General features: G+C 39.1%; 1 protein-coding gene across 2 annotated transcripts; it reads left to right on the forward strand.

Moving 5' to 3' along the window:
* The first annotated feature begins 1,634 nt into the window (after positions 1-1,634).
* Positions 1,635-6,026, forward strand: cd302 (CD302 molecule). Of its 2 annotated transcripts, none has more exons than XM_041056533.1 (6): positions 1,635-1,881; positions 2,788-2,913; positions 3,034-3,144; positions 3,787-3,969; positions 4,150-4,164; positions 4,271-6,026. In XM_041056533.1, exons 1-6 carry the CDS (start codon positions 1,791-1,793, stop codon positions 4,471-4,473), a joined length of 729 nt encoding a protein of 242 aa, XP_040912467.1. In that variant the 5' UTR covers positions 1,635-1,790; the 3' UTR covers positions 4,474-6,026. The 2 variants fall into 2 exon arrangements, with proteins under 2 accessions (XP_040912467.1, XP_040912466.1); XM_041056532.1 differs by having other exon boundaries at positions 1,640-1,881; positions 4,147-4,164.
* The last annotated feature ends 5,146 nt before the right edge of the window (positions 6,027-11,172 follow it).

The following is an 11,172-nucleotide window of genomic DNA, read 5'->3' on the forward strand; positions in this document are numbered from 1 at the left end:
TGTATTGTAGCTCTGTTGAGATGGACAACCAGTATTTATACATTGCTGTGCTTTCAGCTCAGAGGGTGAGGACCTGATAAGGACTATATCAACACTGTCACATGGTATTGTTGACAACACGCATGGCCTGGACAGGGTGAGTTATGGGCATCAGGAGGTATGGCATAGGGTGGGTGGATGGGGGCATCTGTGAGCAGGCCTTGCCATGGCAGATGGGTCCCCACGGTATCCTGCGGGGTGTTGTGCCACCCTACGGGAAGCCACCAGTTCCAGACGAGGAGCAAAACTCACACTCCAGCTGTCTGTGTCTGTGCCACCTGCGCCTACAAGCAATGGAGTTGAAACCCTCTCTTCCCCCTGTCCAACCATTCTGCCCCTGAGGCTCGCTGCTTCCCTGCTGTCTCACCTGCTCAGGTAGAAAGAATACTTCCATCATACTATTTTTACTAAATCTACAGTTTAAGAAGGAAATGCTTCATCCTATACACAACTAAAAATTAATTATAAAACATACTGATTGTGATTATTCAGATCTTATTATAGAATCAGAATCAGCTACAGCATTATTTACTGAACCAGATTGACAGTTGATTTGATATCGTCAAAATTACAGAGTATGCAGCAACACAACACAATGCAATCGACTGCACTACCCCTACAACAAATACATTTGCAAATCTTACTATGTTAGAGAGCTGTTGATGCAGCTGCGGTAACTTTAATACCATAATGTGTACTGACATTGAACTGAATTGCATCCCATGAACAACACTGCAACTTCATGCAGTGTTGTGCATACTTAGAAATGTAACTTCAAAACATATTAAGAAATAAGGAAAAAAAAGTTTGTTCTCAATAAACCAAAAGATGTTATGGCTTTAATATGACTGTAAACTATGATAATAACATTTCTCATGAGAAAGTTTTTAAGTATGGTGGGTAATTAAGCTGAATGCATTTAAAATGAACATAAACTAATTAAAAAGTCTTCTTCCATTAAAATACTGCACATTAAGAGCCTTATACATATCACAATAATGGTTATGATACATACATTTCAAAATAAAGGCAGAAGATGGAACCTAGCGTACAATACTGGCTTAATCCAAAATATTTAACCCCAGAATCAGAAGAAATAAGTCTATATTGACAACTATGTCTGCGTACCGGCAGAGATCATGTGTGTTAGTGTCCATTTTGAGCTGAACAGCTTTCTCTTCATAAAAAAACAATGTAAATCCACAAACTTCATTCAGTCTTACGAAAACTGTGGGTACAGCACCACCTAGAGGTCCCTGTGCGCAGATTACTGCAAAATCTGATCCCACAGGAGTGTACTTTCTGTTTCCATACGACAACACAACCGAAGAATTTCCAAGGAAGCTGTTTCGTACTGTTGCATAAACGCAGATTAACTGTCTCCGTGCTGGATTTTTGTAATAAAAACACTGATAATAAAATTGTTGAAATCGTTTTTTTTTTTGTTGTTGTTGTTGTTGTTTTGTTTGTTTTTGTTTTTTTGTTTTTGTTTCTTTTTGGCACTTCTGTCCAGACCGTATAACTACAACATTATTAAATTGCTGTAAAGCAGCGTATGTGAAATCAGTGAAATCAGGAGGTTGGTAGGTTTTACGCTGCGCGGAGTGTGCAGGCCGCTGTGCTGTGTGTGGGTGGGATCTCGTTCACACTGCTGCTGGCCTGGCGTTTGAGTCGAGCAACAGTCAGAAAACTTCGAGTCTGCGATATATATACATATATATTTCTTTCTTTCTTACTTGGTCTTCGCTGTCATGGAGTCGCTGAAGAAAAGTCACCATTTGGGATCATTGCTATGCTGTGTCTTCGTGCTGTGTTCGCACCTGAAGTTAGCTTTGGCTGGAGGTAGGACTTTGAGACCGAGTTTTCACTTTAAACCAAACAAGCGTGTTGTGGTGCTGCTGGGTTTAGCCATGGTTGTACACGGCCTTTGAATATAGCTTTGTGTAGGCCTGTGTTAAAGTAAGTGCCCCGAAACTCTGCGCTCTTTGTTCTTGTATTTGTTTAGCTCAAGGTTTCAAGTGATAAGACATGGCTGTAGAGTAGTGATTGTAAGCAAACCAGCGTTCCTGAATGTCGACACTTGTTTTACATACGGAAACATGACTTTTGAACACACACGGCACACAAAGTTTGTTCACGTAACTAAGTTCAAAGTTGTGTGTTTGCCAATGTTGCGAAACTTGTATTAAGTATGTATGTATATGTTTTCCCTTTTGCCTTAGTGCGGCTAATAGTCGCTAATTTGCAACGAAAACCTACAAAATCTCATTAATATACATCCGATTTTTTCGACCATAAATGACTGGTAATAAATGGGTACACTCACTGAAAAGGTATGAACTTTAAATTAAATTTATAACCTCCTATAACGATGCTGTGAAGGTGAGACATGTCAGGCAGGATCAGCTGTAAGATAAGTCTGACAGATATGTTTTTAAAGCAACCTGACAGAGACAACAGAGCTCCAAAGAGGGGAGGGTCTGATCCCAGATAACAGGTGCAGAAGTTGGAAAACTAAACAGGGGAATGGTCGAGAAAATCATAAGAGCTTTGCCAAGCACAGACAAAGTGTACCAGTAAAGAGGAACAACTGTCACAAGTTGAAACTAACCAACAGGGTAGTACAGACAGTATGGGTGTTGTACAGTGGTGTTGAGTGGCCTACAGTCAGATATGATGCAAAGCTGGTAAATAGGTCAGATGCCAAATCTTTCCATGACCCTGTTTTGTCCTATGACTTTTCCTCAGATTGCCCGGCGGATGGACGCACCTGGGTGCCTTTTCAAAACAGATGTTACCACTTTGTCCACGGAGACGAAGACAGAATCAAAAGCTATACTTTTGATAGAGCAAAAACCCTCTGTCTAGGCTTTGGTACATGAGACATTTTATTTTCAATTATGTTCAGTTTTTGCATCAAAGACAAAATGACAAATGACAAATCTCAATGTGTGTGTGACTGTGTTGTCCTGTGCATTGTTGTGATTTTTCCAGAGCTTTTGACCATACAGAGTGCTGAGGAGAATGACTTTGTCATTAATTATAGTCCAAAGGTGTGGAAAGGCAATGTCAACGTTTGGCTGGGAATGTATTATGACACAAACAGTAAGTACCATGTGACCAGTGGACTGTGAAAACATGCTGGGTAACTTCCATATAAGATCAAATCTGATTCTCCATAACAATCAGAAACTTAAAACATTACTTACCAACTTAATTACAATGGTTTGGAGGTAACTAGGTGGAAAACAGACAGTAAATCTTACATGGTTTTGTTATAGATGTATTCTTGACTCAAGGTTAACTAATCTGCATATTTCTGCACAGTTTTAGGACTAATCATCTATGTCAGCTAAAAAGTTAAGCCTGAAAGTTAGTTATTGACCTTGGAAACAGTAGTCTGAATAGCTAGGATTTATTTATTTATTTTTATCTTTCTGTTTTGGTTATTTCTCTATTTTCCTATGAGGGGCACTGTCTGTTAGCTTGTCCCCTATTTTGTGCTTGGTTTTTTTTTTGGAAGCACATTTCCATTTGTGTAAGTCCTGAGTCCTGACTTCTTCCAACATGATTTGTGCTGTGACACAGTTCATTGCGGTGTGTGTGAATGCTGGAAGAAGATCCAATGGCAAAGCTAAAGGGGTACACTGAGAATTTCACCGTTACATGGCTGACATTACCTGTGATGGTGGCTGGTATTTTTGCCTAGCCATTAGGCTGGAGTAGTGATTGGTGGTATCTTGTCAGGTGAAGACATGATGTGGTTTGGCGAGGAACCTGTGAGGTTCACTAACTGGGAGGACAGCTCATCGCCGTCAGATCTCGTGCCCATAGACACGTGTGTGGCTTTGCACAGCAACTCGGGAAAGTGGGAAAATGTCAGCTGCCTGGATGAAGTAGAGAATGGAGTGGTCTGTGAGACAGATCAGAGTAAGACACAAGTCTGTTTTTATGCAACACATTAATCTGTTTACCTCTAGATTTTATTCAAGTGATTGATTTATGAGTATGTAGCAAGAATTTGAGTCAGTGCGATTTATGTAAACATGGTTGGGAGTTGTTTTTCCTCTTGTCTCACAATGTGTTTTTTTTTTTTTTACTCTATAGCAGAGGAAGCCAAGCACAGTAAGTCGACCTTTGCACTTTTTTCCTTGCTGTTTCTTTACGTATTCCTCTGTTCTTTTGTGTTTGTAGTAGTCACTTTCCTTGCATTGTAACTTGTCCTCCTCAGAACCCAGTGCGCTGCTGTCCGCCCTGGTCATTCTCAGCGTGGTGGCCATCATGGGAGTCTCAGCAGTTATTTGGTTCCTGCACCAGAAGCATAATCTTGGCTCCACTATCCTCACGGCGTTTGAGTACCACCCTCCGTTCCGAGTCCTGGACACAGACCAGGCAGGACTGGTGGAGGCTGAGGAGACTGACAGCGTGCCATAGGAGAACTTACTCTCTTTCTCACAATAGGAAGCACCAGGCCCTTCTCACTGGGTGGGTGTTCATGCAAAGAGAAGTCCACTCTTAAAACAGTTAATGAAGCAGTTTTCGGGTTAACACGTGTTTATGTCATGATTCAGAACAATGTAGTGTGATTGTGAGAAATCGTGTGCTTATTCTCTGATACTAACCTCTGCACTGCGGCACATATCTCACTACTTCTGTTTGTTTTTTTGTCATTCTTACTAACAAAAACTCATCTCAAGAATCATGTGTACATTTCTCAGATTGGTGCATTTTCATCAACAACTGCAGCTTGGTGTAACATCAGGTTATTTTTAGGCACTACCTATTGCTTCCATAACTTTTGGAATCATTATGTTTTTTTTCCTCTTATATAGAAATGAACTTACTATTGCTTATTAAAAGAGGGAAAGATTAAAGTGAGAGCAAAGTGTTCATACCTTTTGGTAGCTGACAGAAATTTTCTGTTATGGGGTACTCCGCCTATATAGTGTTGCAAAGGTGGGAGATATACAAGAGGCAGATTTTTTTTTTTAACGGTAAAAATCAGTGCAGCAGAGGCAGAAATATCTTGACTCATTTTCCTCAGTATGGATCAAGCCTCAAAGATGCCGGATTCTACCCTACATTTCCTTTAATGCGACTAAGTGCACATTTTCGATGCCTGGGGTTTTTGACTTGCACTCTCTGTTAGAAATTTGTCGTCTTCCAGCCCGAGCCGAGATAACCCTGACGACATCATCAGACAAAATGCAGCTTCCTCCAGAGCAACAGAAGGCATGCTGCAACCATTTTTAAAGGCTGAGCTGGCCTCCCCGTGATGAGTCTACTGAAAAATGGCTTCAGCGTCCCCTTCCTGTAGTATTCATAGAAACAGGAATTCTCAGTCACAATCTATCAAGGGCACATGTAAATAGCTTGATCTGAACGAGAGCCCAGCGAGAGCATGAGCAAGTGTCTGGTTGCTGCACGTATGTAAGTGTAGCCAGTGAGGCTCAGTTCCACAGTCCATAAAGCAGATTTTTTTTCCAGGTAACCATCCTAAATTAATATTGCTACAGAGACATCCTGACCAGTTTCCCTGCATTTTGTCAAGTGTTGGTTGAATGCTTTTTACTAACTTTTTTTCTTTGTTGTCATTAAAAAGCCCCCTGTGACAAGATGTAAGACTAGCAATGGCCATCATAATGATAATCTATATCCCCTGTTCATATGTTGTTTTAGTATTGTTTACATTGTGAAAATATACAGTATGTTTTGTGCCCGGTGAAATCTAATCTTGGGATTGTGATTGTTTTACTTTAAGGGAGTTGACACGATTTTGGTGTTGGAGATGATAAATCATCCACATTAAAGACAATCAAGATTTGGCTATGTGATATGTATATTGCTGAATGACCACTCTTTATACTGTTATATTTTTTCAACAGCATAAATGCTTTTGTGCAATATCTGATTAATTTGACATAATCTGGCATTCATTTGGCAGAATCTGAGCCCATGTTGTTCACAATAAACTATGTTTGACTTTAGGAATGGCTTGTTTTTGGTTTTATTGAATTGAGTCAGACAGTTCTGTTAAGCGGTAACTGGATGTATTTCTAGTAGTAGTAATATGTCGCCTCCTAGCCTTGGGTTGTCCAGCAGTGTGAAAAATCTGCAAGTTGAGAAAAACGGCTCGACTACGCTCCGTTCTGTGTGATCTATATAGAACATTCCTGCTAAATATATATGTCAATGCATAATTGAGGAGAAAAAGATGAATTAGGACACCAAAACTGGGGATAGAGCCTAATTAGTTCTGAAAGGATATCTAAATCACTGTCATCTGCAAAGTGTCACTCCCTCCAAATGTCCAGTGGCTCTGTTGACATCTCAGCATGGTCCAAGATGAAACAGAACTGAGAGAAGTCAGCAGCAAATCTAATCTTCTCTTTTTTTCCCCTTCTTATTCATGCATATCTAATTTTAGACTTCCAAGAAGTCTATCATCCAACACGTTTAAATTTGTTGGAGAAAAAGAGGCATAATCACCCTCTTTTTATTGAGTTCTTTCTCTAGATGGTTTTAACACCTAGAAATGATCCATCAAAGGTGTTTGTGGACCAGCTCTTACTGATGTGGTACCTTAATACAGTAACCTTTTACACCTCCCAACATTCCAGATAATTTCTAGATTTGGCCACCAGGTGGGACACTGAATCACATTATGTCAAGCCTGTTACTCTCTGACACTGAAGAGAAGTAATTCTTTCTTCAGATTAATGAGGTTCAAAAACATGGAATATAATAAGAAATTAGGAAAATGATGTATAATAGTCTCACTGTATTAACTAATAATCAGCATGTGATACCAGATGAGTCCCTGGACAACAAAATGGGAATGTTTGGATAAATGTTTTGTTTCTGTTACACATTTGTTTGCTGTATATGAGCAATTTAAACACTGGAGTAAAAGTGACAACTTTTAATTTTCACTGTCAAAAAATACAGATTAGGCCTCCAGATTTGGCTTACTTGATTAGATTTTAGCAGACATTTCCTTTTCAAACTCAAGTTTACCTGTTTTTCCAAGATCAGGGTGATTCACTCTCATGAATATGCAACTGAGTAGAGGTACAATAGCTTAATGTTGTTAAAATGATGTATTTGGAAAGCTTGGCGTGTGATTGCAAATGTTCCTGTCTTCACACAACATTGTACACGGTCTAGCTGGGTTCCAGACCTCTGAGTTGCTGAACCAATTTTGGATGTTTTTCGGTGATTCAAATAAGAGAAATGAAAGAATGAATAATGAAGGGGTCTGATTATCAGTCTGTATAAGGTCTGCTGAACCTACACAGATCTGTAATTTGTTGTAATGCTGCAGACAAGTCTTTAGGCCCTGTATCACACCAGTTATAACAGAAAATGCGTATTTTCACACAAGAAGGGGTTTTTCCTACATTTGCTTTACTGCACTGGCAATTATGATAATTATAACAATTAATTGTAACACTAGCACACCAAAAAGCTCTGTTTGATTTTTTTTTTCTTTGGTGTAATATGATTGAATTTAATTCATGATTAAACTTTTGAGGCACATCTATTTATTTTTTGCAAACGCATTGCAGTTTAAGTGATTTATCCTGTTACATCCCTAAAACTGTTGTTTCTGTTTTCTATATGTATATTATCATCACAGAGGGGCTGTTGTCTCATCACCAAGGCTGTAATGGCCTACTTTCGCTCAAATAACAGCAAAATTATTTCAGTCACACATCTGCCACACCACTGCTTGGAGCAGGAGGAGGTCAATGCTGACCCAGAATGACAAATTAAAATGGACATTGGTATGCATGAATAAGATATGACATACAGTAACGTGACTGAGTGAAATGAGTGAATGAGAGGCAGGCTAGATCACAAGACACCAGTTCATCAAGCATGTAAATTATCGAGTTATGTGCCAATAAAATACAATACTGAACAACAAATAAACCCTTGGCTTACCCATGGATTTTACAGTGTCTTAAATACAAAGGCCAGTGTAACTACGAAGGCCACAGTCAGTGAGGACTCTTTCCTGCCTTTCTGGTTTTACCACAGATCCATGTGTCTTTTTCTCAGGATTCTACTAGATTTGTCATTTCTATTCCCGCTCATCCTGTCTTTGTCGTTCCTTATGTTCCTGGGTAAGGTGTCTGTACACAGAAGCGTAGAGCATCTGTTTCTCATGTCCTGTAAGTTTCAGGTTTCTCGCCCATTTACTATCCTGGAACATGCTCACATCAATGGGAAAACAAAGGCCACTACTTATATGATTGCTCTCTGATGAGCTGTTCTAGATATAATATGCTCTATTTTGTGTCAAGGCATAGCATACTATACTTCTTTTTCTCCACCACCTACTGTACAAAGCAAATCTTAATAAAACTAATGCTTAAATCTGACTTTGTTTTCTATATAAGTTTTAATGGACTGAATATCACATATTTACATGTGTTTTATGCAAAATAAATTTTAAAAAATTATTAAATTACATCATTAATTTACTGTTCCCCATTAATGCATGGCAAAAAAAGCAACTGCCACTGCAACTGCACTACGAGAAGATACAGTGTGATTATGAGCACAGACTACCAGCCAAAAGTTTTAGAAACCCTCCATTTTTGGAATAATGGAAACTCAAATTTTTGACTCATTCAGGAGCCAAACACACTTGAGATGTTCTTTTACAACGGAAATGAAATATTGTTCAGAGAGTTCAATCCAACACTGTTGCAGAAGTTCCCACAAATGTGTTGCACTTGTAGTTTGTTTTGCTTTCACCTTCTGTCCAGTTCATCCTAAGCCAGCTCCATGGGGTTTAAGTCTGGAGACCGTGATGGTCTTCCGTCAAATTTTTTTTTTTTTTTTTTAACTTGGCCGGTTCTGTACACCTTTAAATCTGACAACTCACATGACCTGGCAGAGTTTGAGGATTGGACAGCTCCGAATTTCTTGGGAATAATTGTTGTATAAGAGCTTAAACTGTGTATTTCAAACATAAAAATATGTGCTCGCACACACAGCTGCAAACTTAAGCGATGCATGTACCCAATTTTTAGCTCAGACACTGTGTCATTTTCTAAATCAAATGCATGTGCAGTGCTGGGAGGCTTTGGTGTTACAGGATCAGAGCACTGTGTGCTGACATGATTAAAATCTGTATTATTTAAATATGTCAGGGGGAAAAAATCAATGGCAGTGAGTGCAAGTCCTGTGCCTTAAGGGTATCCTGAGCTTTTTGAGGACTGATAGAAAAATAATAATTAAAAACAAAAGCACCGTCTTAATTTGTTTTCCACTAGTCTCCAGAGAGATCATCTTTGCTGTGTCTTTGGTACCTCATTATACTTTCTAATCAAGACTCTTTAAAAATCCCTTTAAAGAGGATGGATTGTTTGCCCTTCCCCCAGCATGCCGCTTGCATCGCAGCCATCGACTGCGAATTATTATCTTACAAATGACCAAGGTAGGCTGACATTTTGATTGTACAATATGAAAAACCACAGCCGGAAAAGGCTTTTGAAAGTGACGTTGCTCTGATCTCCTCCATTGCCCATTCTCTCTAATGAAGATTGTCCAATATAATTAAAAAACCCAGGTATCCTGAGGCTCGGCTGACGACTTTATCAAATCATTTTTTCCTCCCTCACCATGTGTGTTCATCCAGCCAGGCGTGTGTTTCACTCGGTCCGGTCAGAGGCTCCTGTGACTGCAGCATCTACAGTGACACAGAATTAGTGGGGGAGAAAAATCAATGAGCACAAGGGACGGTGAACAAGCAAATAGACCCATTTTAAATCACAGATTGCTGATCAAGGATTTGTTTCTCCACATCTTTAATTCAAAGGTGCCTTTTTGCCTTAATTACCGTATCCAATTAACCCAGCCTCATGTACAGTGTCCTATGGCAAAAGGTGCAGTGCCTTGAACTGAAATCCACTTTGTCCGCAGAACACTGAAACACAGCTTCCTGTTTCTCTTTAGGAAAGAAATGCATCATATTTTTTAAAACACATCATGCATTGGTGCAACTTACTGTAATCACAAGTGACACTTCTGATTACAGTAGAAGCTTCATTACCTTTGTTCTACTCTCCCAAAAAAGCAAACATTATTATTTGTGATCTACATCCCTACGTCAGTGTAATCACTACATTTTCAAACTGTTTTCATTTCATGTTTCAGTATAACGATAATATGCACCTCTTTTCTGTTGTCTGTAGCCAATTGTATGCATGATTAATGAAAAAAGATGATAGTTCTTTAGCAAAACAGAGTCTTAAATTACTTTCTTATTTAACATAAATGTCTTTTTGACAGTTTCTGTATCACATGAAGCTTAAGCTGGTCCTTGTCTGACCATAGGAGTGCACATGTTGAGACGATTAGACAAAAATAAAAGAGTACAGCAAGGTGGTAACATGATTCACACCAATACGTACCTATTTATAAATAAATAAATAAATAAATAAAGAGAAACAACTCATTTTTTGGATGGAGGCATAGACTCCCCACCACCAGGTACAATACATCAAAACATTAATTTTTAAGTATGTTGAATAAAAAAAACACTTCACATGCAGTCTAAATTGATTTGCACCCTCCTTTTATACCAACCTTGCTCTTATTTATTGGTGTACTATTGCATGTTATTATTTATAATTTATGATCTGTCACATATTAATTTGTGTTTTTTTCCATGTTGCAAGCCAAATTTTGCACAGTCCCCTGGTGAATGAAGACTGAACTGCTATACTGCTATTTAAGCACCATCAAATCTTCCCCAAAAACAGAATTAGTCAATCGTCAGACTGTGATTGCGGCACAGTCTACCACTGAAAGCATTTGGCAGCATGTCCTTATTTTATACTTGATACTTGTCCTGGTACATTTACATAGTCAAAAAGAGTAGACAGCACCAATACCGTTTTAACAATGGTTTTAATCATTATGGTGTGTGTTGGAATATAAGTGCATTTAGCTGCAGAGCCGGTGCTGGCTGTCAGTGTGTGCACTTGCCTGGCTGCAGGTTTGAGAACAAAAGTTTGCATTGTAGGAGCCTGGCGCTGACGTCACTTCTCTTGAGTTGCTCGTAGTGAAACGGAGGAGAGAGTGTGCGTTCAATCCGCGATCAGAGACCAACGCATC

Source organism: Toxotes jaculatrix, chromosome 15, assembly GCF_017976425.1.
Source record: "Toxotes jaculatrix isolate fToxJac2 chromosome 15, fToxJac2.pri, whole genome shotgun sequence".
Taxonomy (NCBI): Eukaryota; Metazoa; Chordata; class Actinopteri; family Toxotidae; genus Toxotes; species Toxotes jaculatrix.

Bases quoted from the DNA above. Each gene is read 5' to 3' on its own strand.
- cd302 (XM_041056532.1), top strand. From the start codon at position 1,791: ATGGAGTCGCTGAAGAAAAGTCACCATTTGGGATCATTGCTATGCTGT. The intron at 2,914-3,033 runs GTACATGAGACA...TGATTTTTCCAG, and splicing joins AACCCTCTGTCTAGGCTTTG to AGCTTTTGACCATACAGAGT. The intron at 3,145-3,786 runs GTAAGTACCATG...GTATCTTGTCAG, and splicing joins AATGTATTATGACACAAACA to GTGAAGACATGATGTGGTTT.